Source organism: Megalops cyprinoides, chromosome 12 (assembly GCF_013368585.1).
Source record: "Megalops cyprinoides isolate fMegCyp1 chromosome 12, fMegCyp1.pri, whole genome shotgun sequence".
NCBI lineage: Eukaryota > Metazoa > Chordata > Actinopteri > Elopiformes > Megalopidae > Megalops > Megalops cyprinoides.
This window is the reverse complement of record NC_050594.1, coordinates 5,865,944-5,886,118: the sequence shown is the minus strand read 5'-3', so window position 1 is coordinate 5,886,118 and position 20,175 is coordinate 5,865,944. Positions and strand designations below refer to the sequence as shown.

The 20,175-nt window shown below is 47.0% G+C and overlaps 1 protein-coding gene across 2 annotated transcripts in view; it reads left to right on the top strand.

The window, feature by feature from the left end:
• prkd3 (protein kinase D3) overlaps positions 1-20,175 on the top strand; it is a 68,141-nt gene that overhangs the window by 40,046 nt on the left and 7,920 nt on the right. For both annotated transcript variants that reach the window (XM_036542037.1, XM_036542036.1), the window contains 9 exons: positions 532-670; positions 8,354-8,485; positions 9,741-9,904; positions 11,557-11,746; positions 12,020-12,097; positions 12,269-12,452; positions 13,125-13,248; positions 14,713-14,790; positions 19,249-19,525. In XM_036542037.1, coding sequence (XP_036397930.1) covers positions 556-670; positions 8,354-8,485; positions 9,741-9,904; positions 11,557-11,746; positions 12,020-12,097; positions 12,269-12,452; positions 13,125-13,248; positions 14,713-14,790; positions 19,249-19,525 — 1,342 coding nt within the window. In that variant the 5' untranslated portion in view covers positions 532-555. The remainder of the gene's footprint in view (positions 1-531; positions 671-8,353; positions 8,486-9,740; positions 9,905-11,556; positions 11,747-12,019; positions 12,098-12,268; positions 12,453-13,124; positions 13,249-14,712; positions 14,791-19,248; positions 19,526-20,175) is intronic.

Here is a 20,175-nt window from a genome sequence, read left to right as displayed (position 1 = left end):
ATGTAATCTAATAAAGACTGGATGGAGGATTTGTTTATCATATGATCAGATAAAACATACGCAACAGTGTGTAATGGACAACCCCCCCCCCCCCCCCCCCAAACCCGAAACCAAAATAAGGTTCTGAATTTAAACTGCCGGGAACGGAAGGGCAGGTACTGAGTGCTGTGCCGCACATAGAATGTGGAGGAAGGTGTGGTGCGTGTGCATGTGGGAAGATCACAGTTACAGTAATTTGCTCTTCCCGTCTGAGCTGAGCTCATGCCGGTGTGGGCGTTCTTCATTACAGGTGACTGTTTGACCGCAGCATGCACGGCGCCCGAACTGGCTTTGAGTGTGCCGTGAGGTGTATGTTAGCGGCGCGTTGTTAGCCCCGCCGCTACAGGCTGGAGGTTGTGCTTTATTTAAGATGGTGGTAAGACTAACGGTGCTCCTTGTATTGACTGAGGTGCTCGACCGCGTCCTCAGCCGGACCGCTGGTTCTGACCGCGGAGCGAACGCTGACGACCGTGCTCCGTTTCCTCCCCTCAGTTCCCGGAGTGCGGCTTCTTTGGCATGTACGACAAGATCCTCCTCTTCCGCCATGACCTGACCTCTGAGAACATCCTGCAGCTGTTGACGTCGGCGGAGGACATCCACGAGGGGGACCTGATCGAGGTCGTCCTGTCGGGTGAGTGCCCGCCGGGGCCGGCGCGGTCGGCTAACCGGACCCTCTGTCACTGTGCCGCTGTGGTGTTGGAGCTAGCGCAGGTGGGGCGGGGCTTAGGTTCTGTCTTACATAAAATGAACTAGTGCCTTACTGACTGCACAGACTGGCAGATGATGATTTTTTTTACTTTTTAGCGATAGATGTGATTTTGTTGGTTTTGAGCCTGTAGGATTCAGTTGTGGTCGCAGCCAGTGAAATGTGCATTACAGCTGACTCCACTCCTGACAACTGCATGTGCTCTGACCTGTTGTGACTTTATGCAACTACACAGCATATGCCCAGCATATGCCCATGAAGCCACATGAAGCACAGCCCCGTTCTCACCTGCGAACTCACTGCGCATTTTAGGAGACTCTCTGCAAAGCTGCAATATAAAGCCGCTGCTGGCTGTGCTGTATCAGCCAATGGCATTGTCCTTAAAAAGGCCTCGATTTATTTCCATTTGTCCTGGCAATTTTTTATTCACATGAGTACCAAAGTCCACAGCAGTTATCCTATAAGGCCATGCACACGTTCCCCTTCACTTCATCATAATCATTTCGCTTAGCGGGCACTCTTATCCAGGGCCAATAACATAATCTCCTTTTCATACCATGTGTTATCCATTCACATAACTCACCATTTATTACAGCAGCACAGCTTAAGCACTTTGGTTATGGTTACAGTTGTGGGTCAGCTTGGGAGTGGAACTTGTCACTCCTTGGGTACAGGTCAAGGTTGTTAACCGTTTCTGTACAATGTTGCCTTCCACCTGTGTGTTACGCCGCACAATGCAGATTATTGACACACACCTCTTTTTATGTGAATAGCGTTATGTCATTTGCTTTCGTTGTTAACATATGGATGTATTTCGCTTTTTAGTTTAAAATCTTTCAGCAAGCTTGATATCAAGTTTATACTGTTGTTTAATCCTTAATTCATTTCACTTTTCATATATTTGGGTGCAGCTCCCAGGAGAGCCCACTATCACTGCTGGGCCATGAATGTCTGTGTATTTCATACGACTCCATGACAGTTCAGAATTTCTAGTCTGCTTCATTTTGAGGTCGATCGCTCCAAAAATGTGTCTCCACGTCAGACACAACTTGCACTGTGTAAATTTAGAAAACGGAAAAATTGTGGCCACCGCAAGCCGTTTTGGCTGTTCGGTTTAAGGTTGCCGGCGTGGCAACTTGTTTTTACCGAAGTCGAGTTTTTACTAGGCCTGAGTGAGTTCAAGGCAGCAGGACGTTGATGTCAATTAGGATGATAGAATTAGCACCCGGCTCAGGCAGGAGCTGGACCCAGAACCAGACGAAGTTAGCTAATTACAGCTGTAAACAAAGAATACCCACGTGTTTATTACGTCTTCTCCTCCGGTCTACATAGCTGCCCTATTAACTCCAGAGGAAAGACTTTTTCCCACGGTGTGCCTGGATTTAGCATAGCCGCAAAGCAGCCTTTTCGGCCTCTGTCTGTCTGCAGTCCTATGGTCAGTTCCTCTGTGTGTTTCGGTCCTCCTGCGTGTTGAGCGTATTGTGACTGTGGCGCACAGGCATGACCCGTGGTTACAGTTAGAGCCAACCTTTGGCACGGCCTGACGTGCAGAACTGTTTGTCGTGTCCATTCGAGGAAGAGTTTTGTTTGTCTGGTCGCTGTTGATGAATATGATCACCGTGAAGTAAAATCATTGATCACAAAAATCACCGTCACCACCCTTTACGCTTTACGCTCTTTTTTTGCTGTCGTCTGTTGTCGCATATTCATAAAAAAACCTTACAGCATACTGTAACTAAAGGTAGGTGGCTTCCGCTATCTGCAGTGCTGGTTGTAGCTTCAGGAGAGTAACCAGGCACAGGACCAAAAAGCCGTTCTTTTATTTGAAGTTTAATTTTGCGCTTACATCTGTACTGAAATTTGCGGTTGCATTCTGTTGGATGCTGTAAACATTGTGGTCTTCCTGGCTGGTTTGAAGTTGCTGTGTTTGCATGCAGCCTCAGTGCTAAGCACCGGTCAGGATTCAGCAAGTCCATAGGACCGTATTTCTACAGCAGTTCTTTGGCGATCCTGACCACAGGTTGATTTTTGCAGTGTGACCATGTAAAGACTGCAGACAGCAGCGTTTAACAAGAAATGCCAGTGAATGTCACTAGACTGCTAGATCTTAAACTGCAGTCACTTGCGTTTCTGTCACAAAGTGATCTGTGGTTGATCTTTTTTTTTTGAAACAAGGTCGCAAGGTCATCATGAATGCAGGACACTGCTCACTAAAATGAAAATGCACTGATTTCAGTTGGTCACTCAGACCATTTTCTGGTCTGACCACAGAAAAAAAACAACCTGTTTGGGGGCTTTTCAGTGGTCATCTGTCATCCCAATTTGACATTGTGCCTGTGATGAAAATCATATAAAATTTGGTTGAGTAATCACATCACATTCACATTAGTCTCTATGGAGTACTACAGACCGCAGTCTTTAATTGGTCATCAGATTACAACAGATTAATCTGTGGTCAGTACAACAAGTAAACCATAGTCACATTTTTAGCCATATTGCTTGAAATATTGTCATATGTTCTATTTGACTTATGACCACAGATCAAATAGACCGACACACTGCAATTAGATATAAAAACCATTTTTTATCCGCTGCATTTAATGTGAGGCATGTCAAGAGCATACGTTTTTGTAGCAAGGACTTAGTTAATTGATTGAGGCCCAATGTATTTAATTTCAGTCTCAATGTTTTTTAAGCCATTGTTTTTTGTTTCTGATCAATTCAAAAAGATTTTCAGAATGTTATGATGAGATGATTAGTATGTGTTGACAGGGACATCTGCTGGTGAAATTTAGAAATACACATGAGGGGAAGGCATTTGAAAATTTTGTGCTTAATGGCAAATTGCTTATCAAATAACAAAACTATGATTCCACTGAAATATTGCAGCATTGATTCCACTATGACTCAACAAAAATGTTGCAGCATTACAGATTGTAAATAAGAAATAAGATATATCTTATGTGCACCAGTTACTTAATGTGCCTGATTCTGAGTCCCATAAACCTTTATTCGACCATCCTCCAGCCTATGACACACAACCAGTGGTTCAGTGGTTTTCCTTCATAAGAATGAACTGTGGAATATAAAATGATACAGTTAAAGCAGGTTTTCTGTGTGTAGCTCTCTCTAAGAATCTTCTAGAAAAATGTCCTCTCAGCATTTCTGCTGGTTGTGCTTGATGATGATAGAATTTGAGTGAAAAGCAACGCTCTCCCTAGATTAAATGTAGATTACATTTTAAAGAAGCATCCCAATGTGCTGAAAGCTGAAGTCAGCCCAGTCTCACAGGGGGAGCCCTAGCTCACAGGGAGAACCATACCTTGCTGGGACACAATGATCTCACAGGGGAAACCAAATCTCACACTGGGAACACAGTTTCACAGGAAGTGAAAAGGGGAACCAAGCCCCCTTTCTTTATTTTTTTTCTGATGGAGAGATGTTTGCAGCTGCTTGTATCTGGAAAGGACATTCCCAGAAACAGTGTCTGCTGAAACATGGAAAGAAGCATACTATCAATTACATGTGGCCTTGAGACACAGAGCGCTTATAAATCCACGCTCCACAGCCTGCGGGCTGATTCGTTCCAGCCTTATACATGGGGGTTACCGTTAGCAGGTGTTAGCATGCAGTCTCTCCGTGCTTTAGCCTGCCACTAGTCCAGCACAAACCGTAAATCAGGCAGGTTTGACGGTCCACAGGCTCCAGCGGAGGCTTCTTCAGGCTGTGAACATCTTGCAAACAACCAACGAGCCCTCGCTCCTTTCCTCCAAGGCTGCACTTTGAGACCCTCGAGCACACATAAATCCACACTCCACAGCTTGCAAGGTGGTTGCATTCCAGGGTCAGCTTTAGACATCAGGTGTTACCAACGGCAGGTGTCGGCGTACATTCTCTCCGCTGCTTTACCCTGCCGCTGTCTAGGGTGCAATCAGGCAGGGTCAAGGGAGCGTATGTGTGCTAGACCATGAGCTTGGGTGAGGGCTTCGTTGCGCTGAAGCAGGAAAGCTGTGGGCATCTCGCAGAGAGCCGACGAGGCCCCGTTCCTTCCCTCTGAGGCTGCTCTTTCAAAGCACAGGCCAGACGGAGATTACACCTCATTACAGCGGACTCGCAGCGCTCGCATCAGGACGCCCACGTTTCAAAACCCGTAAATCAGCCGCTGATAAAAGGCTTGTTTGGCGCCGCTCAGCGCCAGGACCACGGTCCTTCCTGCGCCACGGATTTCAGAGAGATTCGCAGAGGCACAGACATCCCTCCGAAACAGAGGAGAGGGCTATTAGATAAAACAGCCTGAGGAATTTCAGCGCAGAGATTAGCTCTCAGCTGGAACGGCGGGTGCCGGTGCTTTTTATTGTGTGTTGTAAAATGATGATATCTAAATAGAGACGCCGTGGGGTGGAGGGGGTGAAGGAGAAAACCAGCTTGCTTTCTTCCTCCGATGAGAGATGGCTCTCAGGTATGTGGGGGATTTTTTGAGAGCAAAGTGAATTTCTACCGTAATTGAATAGATGTCGCATTTTTTTGGGAAGCACTGCTTTGGGTCACGCAATATTTGAGAGTGTCTTAAGTCACATGTCACATGAAAGGCACCCAGCCCGACAGCGAGAGGAATGGGATTGTTCCTGGGTGGTGTTTCCTACCTGAAAGCTGCACCTTTGAGTGTATCTCACTGTCCTAACTTTTAACTGGAAAGCTCTGTCTGTCAATACTGTGTGTACATTAACCTGTCCAAAGGACATGCATAGCTAGGATATTGAATGGATATTAGTTGCTTGTGCAAAAGAAAGACTGTTAATGAGAGGAGTACAGTTTGAATTTGCTCAACATTGCAGACACGGGCTAAGCAGTGGCAGTGTTGCATAGTGGTAAGTAGCACCCTAACTGAAAGGTGAAAACTGTAACCTGTGTAACTCACTCTGGATGAGAGCGTCTGCAATAATGTAAGGTAAAGCTGGAATCAGTGCAGTTGGAGTCTTGACACTATGATGAAACCCTGATTCTAAGAGCGTGACTAACTCAGTCAGTTAGGTAGCCTACTCCTTGAACAGCACCGAAATTACTATCCCCGTTTATCGCCGGTGCCCCGGGCCAGCACGAGGTGGCAGCAGCGTCTGCGTCTGGGGGTGCGGGGAGTGACGCGGCTCAGTGAGATGGGGACCGTTGGCTCCAGCAGGGCCCCACTGAGCGTCAGTACGCAGGAATCATCTGCTCCACAGCTGGGCCTCATTAATGCCCCAGCGCCAAACCACACGCTGTAATGGGAGCCACGCAGCGTGCCGGCAGCTTACCGCTGTGCCGTGCAGGTCCGCCGGGAAGCTCCGCTACTCTGAACCGACAGAGGTGTCCACAGTGTGGCGGCTGCCTTTACATTACATTACATTACACTAGCATTTAGCAGACGCTCTTATCCAGAGCAATTTACATAGGCTACAATTTTTACAGATTATCTGATATTAACTGAGGCAATTCTGAATTAAGTATCTTGCCCAAGGGTACAGCAGCAGTGCCCCAGTGGGAATCAAACCAGCAACCTTTCATTTACGAGCCCCTGCTCATTACCACTGTGCTACACTGCCACCTTGACAGAATGTGTGATGTCACAGTGTTCTCACAGGGGAAGATTCTGGGAAAGATTCTGCTCCCCAATTACTGGTCCTGGGACAGTACCTGCCTTGTACTCTAAATGGAGGTGGTTGGGAATTACATGTGCATTGGCTGAACCTGAGCAGGGCGTTACAGGGAGGGAAGGGCTGGGAGTGCAGAATGCCATTAGAGTCGGTGTACTCCCTGATAACGAGTTAATGATCTGGCTATTAGTGGTTTTAACGAGCGCAGGGGTGTGACGATGGGAAAAGCCCACTGTCCCTGTTTACCACTTGCATTAGGGTTTGTGGATTTCATTTCACGTTTCATTTCAACTGCTTTTGTAACAATCAAAACAAATTTATTAGGCCAAGCAACAAAAAATATGTAAGTGCATTTTCTAACAGAATTTTTTTCAGGCAGATATACATAGTAATTAGGAATGAAATAAATTTTAATTAATAAATGTTTAAAACATATTAAGTTATGTTAAGGGCTTCTCATATTTTAAAAAAAATCTTAGATTTTTGGCAAATAAAATATTAAATGACATTAATTAGTATTTGCAGCAAATTTTCATAGTAAGTTTATGTGGGTCTAATCATGACAATCACCACGCAAATAGCAGGCTTTTTAAGTTGCAAGAGGTGACTCATGTAAAATTACTGCTGTACAGGACATCAAGGCTGTGATCTGGAGGTAGGTAGGTATCTTTTTAACTTGATTGTGTTCAAATTCAGGATTTGAGAATTTTATTATGGAGGCTGTGGAGGTTGTCAAAAATATGCACTGTTGAGTTATACACCTTCAGAACAACCTCCTGTAGATCCTCTGAGCAGCCCTACTCTGCAGAGATGCAGGGATGTTTCTGATTGTAGTTCCGTCCAAGCCCTTAATCTCATAATCTGGTAAAATCTAATGCAAATTCATGTAGATGACTGTGTGAAATTGGTCAAATGCGGAGTACCTTCCGCACAGGAACACAAGAGATTTACAGACTTTTATTTTGAATAGCACATTATTTAACCCTTATTTCACAAACAGGAGAACTGCACTGTCTGATATGTCAGAACACCGACATGTGGGAATCACCGAAGGGAAAAAATGTGTAAAATGTGATGCATTCCCTGTTGAAGAGTCATATGTTATTTCTCGTCTCTTGATGTAACGTTATATAATGATCCGACGTGCGAGGAGTGAGCACCCTCTTCCACTGAAGATGTTAAGAGGGTCACATATCGGTCCCTGGAACATTTTCTGGTCTAAAACCTCAGCCAGTTCCCTGTTTTTGGTTCCCCGTTTGCAGATTCTCACGGGAGATTCACTTCCAGAGACGTTCACGAGGTCATCAATATGTGCGCGGGGGAAAGTTTTAGCTTTGGAGTTATGCAGAAATGCACCATTCTCACACATTTCATTTCACAGTCTCTGAACACATTGGCTGTTTCTTTCTAGTAACTGGGATCTTTGCTTTTTGTGTGATGTGTGACTGTGCAACTTACAATCTTGTCAATGACATGAATGGTAGATTCATAAGCCATTACATCTTTCAACCCATGAATTTGAATAGTTAGAATAATCATTGCTGTCTGGGAATACTGTTTAGACAGGATAACAATCATAATTTTATTATTTTATGCTTCATTTTAATGAAACTTTAATGAAACAGTGTGCAGGTACTTATCGTTTCTTGACTATATGTCACCATACCTAACCACAGAATTCACTGGATATGGTTACATTAGTAGATAGTAGATGTATATACTACTGTATTTTTTCAGTCAATCAGAATTTTACCATTATGCTTTGAGCAGAAGCAGAGATTGACAGAAATGGACAAGATCACCTGAACTAACTTATTTTCTTTTGTTTCTTTTTTCTTCATTATACTTAAGTTTCTTTATGTACTTAAGTTTCTGTGTTTTCTCTTCTCTGAGACACACCTCCGTTACCATGAGTGGTTTTATTATTATTTTTAAATTTTTTTAGTTTCGGTGTTTTTAAGTTGCGTCTGAATTTCAGCTTTGGCGACGGTTGAGGACTTTCAGATCCGGCCTCACACCCTGTACGTGCACTCCTACAAGGCCCCCACCTTCTGCGACTACTGCGGAGAGATGCTCTGGGGTCTGGTGCGGCAGGGCCTCAAATGCGAAGGTAATACTGTGACGCACACCCCTCTCTCCCATACCCTCAGACACACACTCACACACAAACACACATGCACACACACACCAGGGGGTCTTTTGGCTCTAGCAAACATCAAGACTTGGGTTAGCCAACGACGGTCAGGACGTGAAATATTTATCCGGAGACCCAAGGACGAATCAAAGTCTGCGTCTCGGCCACACCGCCTGAGGGCCCAGAGACAGGCACGTAGTGTTTAGCCCCAGGATGCCTTGATTGAGTGTGCGGCTTCCTGCCTTCACAAAAAAAGGACGTCTTTGAAGCTCACGTCCCTGCTTTCAGAGCGGATCCCAGTGTAGCGTTGCCAGACACCGGGCAGGACCTTCAAAGCCTGCTGGGATACCGTGGGATGCAGTGTGAGACGAAAAAAGGGTGTGCTGAGAGCTTAAGTCAGGGTGGAGCTGGAAGATGGGGTTGCACCATATGCACTCATAGATACTCAAAAGAAAGCATGAAGCCCAAATTACGCTAGGCTGGGTTCAAAGTTGTCCAATGGCCAGCTATTCACAGATCTTAAAATTTGACAGATCCTCGTTTGCGTTTTAATACTATTCAAGATAGCCCATGTTGCTTGTTACTGTCGTGTGCCTTTGGAAAGTCTTTTGCAGTCTGTGTGAGAAGACCACATAAGCACAGTCTGGACAGAAACAGCTGAGGTGGAACCCGACATACATTTGAAGAACGTGTTCCCCTTGCCGCCTTAAGCAGCTGAGTAAAGTGAGCATGCTCTGAAAGGCTCCTTTGCAGGGGCGCTGTGTGTCCCCCCCTCCCTGCTCATGAATGACATTCCTGTGTTCCTACACAGATACGACTCCCATATCACACTGGGCTAAGTTCCTCACTGCTGTCTGCACAGTGGAAACTGCACTTATTTCACTGTGTGAGAGTGATAGAAAAATTACATTGGCTCATAATGTTTAATATAGCGTGTGTATTATGTAGTGGTATATGGTATGGTATATTATGTAATGTAATGCCAGACTTTGGCTTTTGTAAGTACCAGGGGAAGCATGGGGGAAACCCGCCCACTACCCCCCACCCCCAGAAACCCGCCCCCCACCCCCCACCCACATTAAAGCAGGCCTCCCGCTGCGGTGTTGTACCTGTGGCACATTAAAGCAGGCCTCCCGCTGCGGTGTTGTACCTGTGGCACATTAAAGCAGGCCTCCCGCTGCGGTGTTGTACCTGTGCCACAGTGACCGGCGCTCTCTGTGTGTCTCTGCAGGCTGCGGGCTCAACTACCACAAGCGCTGCGCCTTCAAGATCCCCAACAACTGCAGCGGGGTGCGCAAGAGACGTCTGTCCAACGTGTCCCTGCCGGGACCCTCGCTGTCCGCCGTCCCCCGCCCCGCCCCCGCCGAGCATCCTGCTGCCGCGACTCCAGAGGAGGTGGGGTGGGGGGGACGGTGGTGCTGTTCGTTTTGAGTTTTATTGCTAATTTTTATCTTCATCTCATACTCATCTCTGCTGGTCTTCAAACCTCCCTTGAGTGTCTTTGTATTGTGTGTGTGTGTGTGTTTGTGTGTGTGCGAGTGTGTGTGTGTAGTGTGTGTCTGTGTGTCTCTGTGTGTATATGCATGTGTTTTCCTTTATACTTTGACCTTGATGGGATTTGAAGGATACTTGATAATGCTGGAGATAGCATCATGCTTAGGCGCTTTGGAGAATGTTATCCCACATGACATGGGACTCTTTCTGTCTGCAATATGACTTTCTGTGGAAACCCCTAGTGTTATTCAAACAGCCATTCTGGCAGTGTTTCAGTGTAAACAGAGGCACTACTTCATAAAATCAGGACGACTTCACAGGTGTTATGTTTACTTTACTGGAGTCTTATCATAAAAGACGAGATAGATCAGCAGATTCCGGTAAAACATGTACAGCGCATTACAAACCAAGGTGATAGCAGAAAGATTGAAAGCATAACAAGATAACCTGCTAGTGAGAGAAGTGAGAAGCTGCCAGGCTGCAACTTTCTCTATTTTATTTTAACTTGACAGGAAGGGTAAGTTTGAAATTGGCCTGAAGATTATTTGGATCTGAATTCAGTTCTTTCAGCACAGCCTGGACCGCAGCCGATTTGAATGAATTTGGTCATGTAGAAGCTTGTGTGCATTTCATTGGCAAGATGCATGCATTGCATTTGTGCAAAGCTACTCAATTAGCCCATTCACTTCAACCCGCCGGCTAATTACCTGGATCATTCAACAGATAATATCCCTTAAGCACACTGTTAAAAATGTCCTCATGATTGTGTTTGTATCCAAACGCATTAATGGGCTGTTTTGTTCAGGCAAATCTCCCCTAGTATCTCGTGAAATACCAGAGAGATGAAGACAATCGCCTGTACTGTACTATTGGCTGCCAGTCAAGGTTTATGCAACCATCTTTGCGTAAGCTCAGATTCCAAAATAAGGCTGTCTTGTGTTCATCTCTTGCAGGAGGTTTTTGAAAACAGCATTAGATGAAATAGGTTTCATTGTGTCCTAACTCCTTCTCCTGTTAGCATTTTCATTTCCTTGAAAGTGTGTGAGATGCGATTTCCAGCACAGTGCTAATGTTCCTCTGCCGCTGTCTGACCGTCCCCTGTGTGTGGTTACGGCTGTGTCCCACTCTGACTGTACCCTGTGTGTGGTTAAGGCTGTGTCCCACTCTGACTGTACCCTGTGAGTGGTTACGGCTGTGTCCCACTCTGACTGTACCCTGTGTGTGACCATGGCTCTGCCCTGCCGTCTCACCATCCCTCATATGCGACTGTAATTCTGTTACTCCTGTGAGATTATGTTTCTGTGCTACTCTCTGACTGTACCCTGTGTGCAGTTACGGTTGTACCCCAGTTTCTGACTGTCCCCTGTGTTCAGTCACGGTTGTACCCCAGTCTCTGACTGTCTCTGTGTTCATTTACAGTTGTACCCCAGTCTCTGCCTGTCGCCTGTGTACAGTCATGGCCGTGTCCCACTCTCACTGTCCGCTGTGTTCAGTAATGGCTGCGTCCCACTCTTTAATCACGCTCCTGTCCCCCCCCCCCCCCCCACCAGCAGCGCTCCCACCAGGAGGCTGGCAAGCGCGTGCCGTCGTGGAGCGGCCGGCCCATCTGGATGGAGAAGATGGTCCTGGGCCGGGTCAAGGTGCCCCACACCTTCGTCATCCACACCTACACCCGGCCCACCATCTGCCAGTACTGCAAACGGCTGCTCAAAGGCCTGTTTCGCCAGGGTATGCAGTGCAAAGGTAGGCCCTGATCCCCGGGCTCCAGGCCCAGGGCACACTCCCTCAGCACTGATATTAATACCACTGTATACTACTGTCAGCAAAGGCAATATTCCGTTATATTACAGTACATTACATTACATTACATTACATTCATTTAGCAGGCCCTCTTATCCAGAGCAGCTTCCAGCACAAAAGAACCAAAGTGTATCCATTTAGGCTGAATGAGCAACAGTGCCATTTGTAGTACTAGCTGTGCAAATTTATGCACCGCTTTTAACACTTTTGTTTCAGACTGTAAATTTAACTGCCACAAGAGGTGCGCGTCGAAGGTACCGAGGGACTGTCTCGGCGAGGTCATCTTCAACGGAGGTAAGAACTGTTTTCATTTGTTTTCTCGAACACAAAAAAATCTGTGCATCACTGCGCATCACTGCGCAACACTGCGCAGCAGAGTCAGCCGTGCTCATGCAGCACAACCCCTGATGAAAGGCCGAGTAGATTAGGGTGACGGTGCGGGCGTCTGGTCCCCCTCTCCCGCAGAGCCGGCCAGCCCGGGGCCAGACTCGGACACCACCATGGAGGTGGACATCAGCGACGGGACGAGCGAGAACAGCCGGGGCCTGGACGACTCAGAGGAGCCCTCCCCCGCCGAGGACAAGATCTTCTTCATGGACTCGACCTACCTGGACGGGGAGAAGGACGAGGAGGCCAGCAAAGCCATCAGGTAGGGTGGTGTAGCGTGCTGCACATTAGTCAGTGTTACCTGTCAGGTGGGTTAGCACAGTGTTTGAGAGCTAGTGTAGCACAGTCAGTCAGTGTTATCAATCAGGCATTGCAGCATAGCCTTACACAGTGTTACTAAGGCAATGTAGCAAAATCCTACACAGACCCAGACATCAGCTAGTCTGGAAGTCACCTATCAACTATTCCAAGATATTTCTAAAGTAATGGGTGCAACCCAAAGGTGGCTAGATGTATGGTATGACTATCTCACTTTCAGTCTGACTGTGTTTGGTGTGTGTGTATGTTTGTGTGTGATCTTTTGTGTGTGACACTGACGTTGATCTTGTAATAATTTTCACTGATAGAGGTTCAGAGAGCACTGAAAGATTGGTACAGACATACATGTACAAGTATGTAGATAATACACAGACACACACATATGTACCACGTGTACGTAGGTATATGGATTATAAGTATTGTTTGTGTGAATGTATGTATGTATGTGTACAAAGACACATATGCATAGATACACATAGATAGGTAGATAGATAGATAGATAGACAGACAGAGAGACAGATAGATAGGTAGATAGATAGATAGATCAGCATTCATGGTGCAGTTATTCCGATGTGTGTATGAGCGTATCTAATGGCGTGTGTGTCCCTGTCTGCAGCCCCCCCACCAGCAGTAACATCCCGCTGATGCGGGTGGTGCAGTCTGTCAAGCACACCAAGAGGCGGAGCTCCACCATGGTGCGCGAGGGCTGGATGGTGCACTACACCAGCAGGGACAACCTGGTGAGAGCGGGTGGGGGTGTGGGGGGGGGGGGGGGGGGGCACACACGACACCCCTGCAAGGGGGCCTGCTCACGTTACACACCTGCTTAAGACAGGGAGGAGGACATGTACTATAAAACGACATTACATTACAGTGTCATTTAGCAGGTTCTCTTGTCCAGAGCGACTTACATAGATTACAGCTTTTACGTTATCCATTTATACAGCTGGATATTTACTGAGGCAATTGTGGGTTGAGTACCTTGACCAAGGGTGCAGCAGCAGTGCCCCAGTAGGAAACTGAACCAGCAACCTTTCAGTTATGAAGCCCTGCTCCTTACCACTATGCTACACTGCTGCTCAAAATGTGCGTACTTGCTGTGATAAACCATTGCAAGCAGTGGGCTGGTTAAAAGCATTGTGCTGCTCTGGGTTAAAAATGAGCGCCTCCCACAGCGTACTTTCTGCGCCCAGATATTTATTATCTTTCACATTGTTGATGTTGACTCTGTTAGACATCGTGGTGAGTTCAGTCATGCTATCGACCCCCAGAGCTACTGCTTGGCTCCTTGATCATGTGGTCCCGGAGCAGTATGGGAAAGTCTTGTTTAGGTTTAAGTTGCGTTGTAGTTGCAGTTTGTGTACTGCCGCGTCTCACAAGAACGCACAGTCTGCGTGCGCTCTCCCATTGTGGCTCGCCAGCGCTGGATGGTTACCCCAGTAATTATGGACCGCCACCGCATGACTTTCCATACCATTTCAGCTTCAATGCAGAATTGGATCTAAATGGAAGTGGCAGCAGTTTTTGGTGTAGTTTTGTTTTGTTTTGTTTTTTTTTTTGGTTTGGTTCTCTGTCCTCACTGTTGCTGGCAGCGCTCCCAGGTCGCCAGGTGACAGCGACTGGCACCTGGTACAGGCATCTTTGTGCCTTTCACAATGAGACGTTCACAGCAGATGTGATTCTGAGAAGCTGCGTAAAATTGCTATTTCTCGGTAACACTTGAGAGAACAGAGGGATAAAATCAAGATGATGCTGATAGATAGAGAGCAGAAGCTCAAAGCACGACGAGATGAAAGAGATTGGCGGGAGGATGGCACTCCCGTGAGAAAATCACAGAGTAATCTATTGACTGACCAGTTTATGCAGAAAGCAAGGTAGAGTAGAAGAGTAGCAGAGTAGGGTAGAGTAAAATAGTATTAATATTTCATTATAAGTGAGTTAAGGTTTTAAGAATAGGATTTTCACAATCAGGAGTTGAAGAGCCATTTATTCACCTCTGGGTCTTGGGGGGGGGGGGGTCAAATATGTATTGCTGTATTAAATTGATCGAACTAGTCAAATAAACACTTTGAAAAACACACACTTCCTGCTGACCTCGCTCCCATTTCTGAGGGTTCGTAAACTCCAGCGCCTGTGTGTGTGTGTGTGTTTCCTTGTGCCCGAGGGAAGAGGCAGACTGACCGGTTGTGTCTCTCCTTTTTCAGAGGAAGAGGCATTACTGGAGGCTGGACAGCAAGAGCTTGACCCTGTTTCAGAACGACACTGGGGCCAAGTACTACAAGGTGGGAGACGAGCCTTTTTTATCCAATCAGAGCCATTCATGCGATAGCTCGCTGCGGTGCTCCGAGGTTTATAACATGTATGAGTTACTGTTCTGACTGTTTGTGAGTCTTAGTGGTGTTGATGAAGTCCTAGGCATTGAAAGGACCAGTTTCAGAAAGTACAGAAGATGTCTGGGTCTTCATGGTTGTGGTGAAGATTTTGGTACGATCAGAACATATGCACCTCACATAAAGTGCAAAATGGCAAATGTGTATGTTTCTCTTTGCTACTTGCTAAACTGAACCCCTTAACTTTACACTAAATACTAGATATGCCTGTGCTACTGCTAGAGTCCTGGCCCTGCTTTCACTATGACTAAAGAAAAATGTTACAAAAACCTGCGATTAAAAAAAGAGTGGTTTTAATTCTTCCCAGATGTTTGGTTTTTTTTTGACTAATGATATTGAAATAATGATGTCCCTCAATCGCCAATGCGCATGAGAAGGTCATCGTTAGCGAACGCCCACGGTCAGGGCGACTGAACTGTAGGATGGGTTTCACCACTTTGAACCCACGGCGTCCACAACTCAGAGCGAGAAGTCCCCTCCCACAGCATGTCCTTTCCTCAGAGCCCCGGTGGCGCCTTCAGTGCAAACACAAAGTGTTTGACGCTATCAGAAACTGCCTCTGTGTGGTGCAGCTGGTCTCTGAGAAATTCCACGGTGCTTTGCTGGGGGGGGATCGTTGTAGTGGACATCACCAGGGTTTCTCGGAGATGACTCAACTGTAGATGGCAGCGACTATTGAGGGAGACGGGGGATCTTCATTGAAATTATGCAGATGCCAGCTGTTCGCAGAATCGTACTGCTTAACAGCATGATAACGATGGCAGAGACTGGTACCTGGTGGGCTACCAGGAGTAACTGTGACTGTTTCACTTTTGTTTTTGAAATGAAACTTGGCAGAAGTTTTAGTTTAGTTTTTTTTTTTTTTTACCTGGTGTATTACATTACATTTCATTTGCTTAGGAGATGCTTTTATCCAGAGGGACATAGGGCCTATATCTTACAATTTTTCCATGTTATCCAGCTGGATATTCACTGATTATCATTATTTACTGTTGCAGTTGAGATCTGAGAACAATAGCTTAAGGGTTAGCAGGTCATATTGAAGTTTGTTATTGAGCTGCCTTTGCCTTTATCAGACAACTTAAAACTGTTTTTGCACTTGCCACTGGCAAAATGTGAATTAATTCCATATTCATAGAATCCATTTCTGGAGTCAGGTCATCACCGCTAATTGAATGCACGGAATTGAAATATAGACTGAGCATAGTCAGGAAACAAACTGGGTTGTTTTCTGGTTTTAATTATATATAAGAACCCTGGAGATGGGTGGGAGGAAGGCACTGTTCAGTGGCTGCAGTTTCATAATGATGGATTACATTTACACAGCACCTTTCAGTCTGTCAAGATTCTCAGTGCACTTCATGATGAAGGGGGGAACTCACCTCAGCCACCACTAATGTGTAGCACCTGGGTGATGCGTGGCAGCCATTTTGCGCTGGAACGCTCATCGCACACCATCTGCTCTGGAGGCGGAGGGACTTTTTTAGCCACTCATATTAGGGGATTATTAGATGGTCTGATTGGGAATTCAGCCAGGGCGCTGGGGGACCCCGTAATCTTTGTGAGAAGTGCTGCAGGATCTTTATTGGCCACAGAGAGCCAGGACCTCCAGTTTAACGTCTCATCCGAAAGAACACGTCTCCTACAGCACAGTATCCCCATCAGTGCACTGGAGCTTTGGTCACCTGTAAAGTTCAGAGGGCAGAGTGTTTTCCTTCTTGCCTACCAAGACTACTCCCAGCAGCAACCTGGTTTTCCCAGAAGGTCTCTGTTCCACGCAATAACTAAGCTCATCCCTGCTTACCTTCAGCCATCAAGTAGAAGAGAACTGCAGAGTGATATGGCTGCTGGCATGATGCAGACTTCATTAACAGGTCTCCTTAGCCGTGTTGCCAGAGATACTACCACTGCACTGACGGAGCTGCTCACTTGATGAGGCATTAAAGGACTGAGGGAATGAGGAACGCGACCAGTGACCAGTTCTGGGGTTCCTTAGTTGCTGCTGAAGACCTGCCAGATGTTTCAAGGAGCTATGCATGGGAAATTTGGTCACAGAATTACATTTTTACTCACGCTGTACTTTACACCAAGTACTACTACATTTTCAGGAACATAAAAAAAATAATTTCTGAAAATGAGTGTACGTTTTGGAAGCGGCGCAGTTCACATGCAATCTGCTGGAGCACTGCACTGCACATTTGTTTCCGTGACAGCGCGCAATGTCATTTTGGACTTTTAAAACTTAACAAAGCGGAGCAGAACGTGTAATTTCCTCAGCGACAGCGCTCGTTGAGAGGGTCGTTAGCAACCCACAGGAGCCTAATAAGAGTTTAATTAGAAAATGCCCTTTAAAGCCGACCGCCCTTGTTCCTTCTGTGTAACAGCTTCCAAATGTGGCGCGGTGCCGTGAACCAGGCAGCTCGGAGTGCGTTCACCAGCGTGCACCCAGACGAGGGAAGCTGAGCCCAGCGTTTAGGGGACTACCGACTTTTTTTTCTCTTTCTTTCTGTGTGCTCTCTCTGGTGTTGTAATTGCAAAATCACTTTGTGTAGCTTTCTGAGAATTGGTGTATAATTTGTTCAAAGATTATGACATTGAGTGTCTGTCACCTCAAGCCAGTGTTTTTGCTGGTCATAACCATTTTTACTTGCTGCCTGAAGCATCAGTTTCACCGCTAAATGTCAGGTTTTTTTTAAGGTGATTCAAGGGTGATTTCCCATAAGAACCTTCTACTGGGAGATTTACTGCATTGGTTAGTGTGTGCTTTTTATTTTCAATGGTAGTATTGTGAATAAAGATGAAAGAAAAATACATGTATCTGTAGGAGCTGGATGTACTTTCAGAATATCCCTTCATGTAAGTTCAAGTGTAGGCCTGATATGAATGAATTCCATATTCATTTCACAAATCGGTAAGGATAAGAATACAGAAGCACTTTTATCATTATTAACTTAGAACAGAACAATAAGAAAGAATCCGAACTAGCAATATCTAAATACTGTATACTGTACTATTGTTTTTCCTGAATCTTTGGGTGCCTGAATACACTGTTCTTCTATTAATGTGGTACGGAGAGTTTGAACAGTGCAGCATTGCTTGCTGCCTGTAATGTAATGTAATGTAATGAATGTGATGAACGTAATTGGTCAGGGAACTCTGCTTGGGTTGTGGAATCAGTCCCTTGCTGTTCCCTACGGTGGGAACCAAGGAATAAAAAAAAAAATCCTTCCCTTTACTCACCACAGCAGTCAGGACACTGGGGTGTGTTTAGGGGCATTTTAACAAGAGTGTTTATCATCAGCTTGGTGCAGAACTCAGTTTGCGAGAAAGAGGAAACAACTTGAAGACTAGCTGTCTGTAATTTTTTTCTTCTGCTTGCTGCTGCAGTTCTCACGATCTGGGTGTTGCGTTTTTTATTTGTTTTCCCTGAGCAGACCAGCTCCTGGTTTGTTTTTCCACACCGGAGTATTCTCCAAGGAGCTGAGGATAGTTCGGAGTGTCCGCGTTCGCAGCGATGCCTTTTGGCTGCCCGGAAGGCCCCCGGTGTCTACAGGGTGTTTTCCAGACCCGCCCACCCAACCCCTCCCACGCCCGTCTGCAGACGGCGAGTGCGTGGCTTTCATTTTGGCTCCAGTCTCTCCCTCTCCTTTCATCTGCTCTGGTCAGCAGCGGCGGTGTGGCGTGCGCCGTCTCCCAGCGTTATTGTCATCTTTGCATTTGGTAGCAATACAGCCTCCCCCTTTGAAGCTGAGACCCTGCACTTGTGGTTTCTCCCTCTGAAGGGGCTGGGGGTGGGGGAGTGGGCGAGGGGGAGGGACTCCGCCCGGTGTCCCCCGATCGCGCGCGGCCTGCGGCGGTCGTCGCGTCTCCCCGGCTGCCCGTCTGGCTCGTGCCCAGATTGGAGTTGTGCGCCCTGCCCTCTAATCAGAGAGGGCTTTAATCTGGGGAGCGCTCGGTCACGTGGTGCGCGCTGCAAAACCACAGACACTTCACCCCGCTGCTCGCTGCACAACCGCGGAGGAGTCTCCAGCTGGCTGAAAGGAGCTCCCATTGGCCGGGGGAGGCTCCCGCCTCCTTTTTTTTTTTTTTTTAAGCTTGCATGACCGCGCAGCTGGAGGGACGGCAGTATTTGAAAGTCTGCTGAACGACTCTGCAGCTCATTTCTCAAAGGCCTGTGAGAGCTGCCTGTTGCCTGCAGAAGACCCCGCTCTCTCTGACTGTCGAGGAGGGCTGAGAGTTCTCGGTGTCCACTTCGGCAGGGACGTTAGAGTGCGCCGTGGGCGGCTTCCCGTGCAGCTCTGTGATTGGCTCTCTGTCTGCACCGGTCACCCCCCCCCCTTCCCTGTACAGGAGATTCCACTGTCGGAGATACTTCAGGTGGAGGTGGCGCGGGACTTCGGCAGCCTGGCACAGGGGAGCAACCCACACTGCTTCGAGATCATCACCGACACCATGGTGTACTACGTGGGGGAGAACCACGGCGGGAACTACCACAACCCCGCGCTGGCCGCCTCGGGGGTGGGCCTGGAGGTGGCGCAGGGCTGGGAGAAGGCCATCCGGCAGGCGCTGATGCCTGTCACGCCCCAGCCCAGTGTCTGCACGGCCGGCGGACAGGGCAAGGACCACAGTGAGTACCTCACACCACCCACCTGAGGAGTTAGGGGTGGAGTCATGCTGGGGACAGGGGGTGGGTGGGATTGGGGCCTCAGATGACCTACCTGAGGAGTCGGGGGCGGGGTTATGCCATGGGTGCGGGTACCTTGGGGCCTCAGGTGACCTACCTAAGGAGTGAGGGGGCGGGGGTACACCAGGGTGCAGGGGTGCACTGGGCCAGTCTTTGCAAAAAAAGAAATAAATTGAAAGCAGCGAAAGCAGATAGATGTGAAAATCTGTTAAGGAAATCAAAGTTCAATAACTACTCTTAGCAAAGTGATGCACTTATTTGGAAGTCGCTCTGGGTAAGAGCATCTGCTAAATGACATAATGTAATGTCAAGTAAAAGGTGCAGGGTCTGTTTCGGATATCATTTTGCAGTTTACACGTTTCTCCACGTTGTCTCTGCAGCTAAGAAAAAGATGAATGCTGGTGGTTGTCGATTATGGGTAATTGCTGAAGATGAGCACATGGTTGTGTGGTTGAAGGGGGCCAGGGTAGAGGGCAGATGCATTTTAAGTGTGAAGGTGGTACGTTCGCTTCTGACCCTGAACAGGGGTGACCAGAAGAGAGAAGGTCACCCATGTTTGTGTTATGGTCATGGCAGGTGAACATTTTGAACAG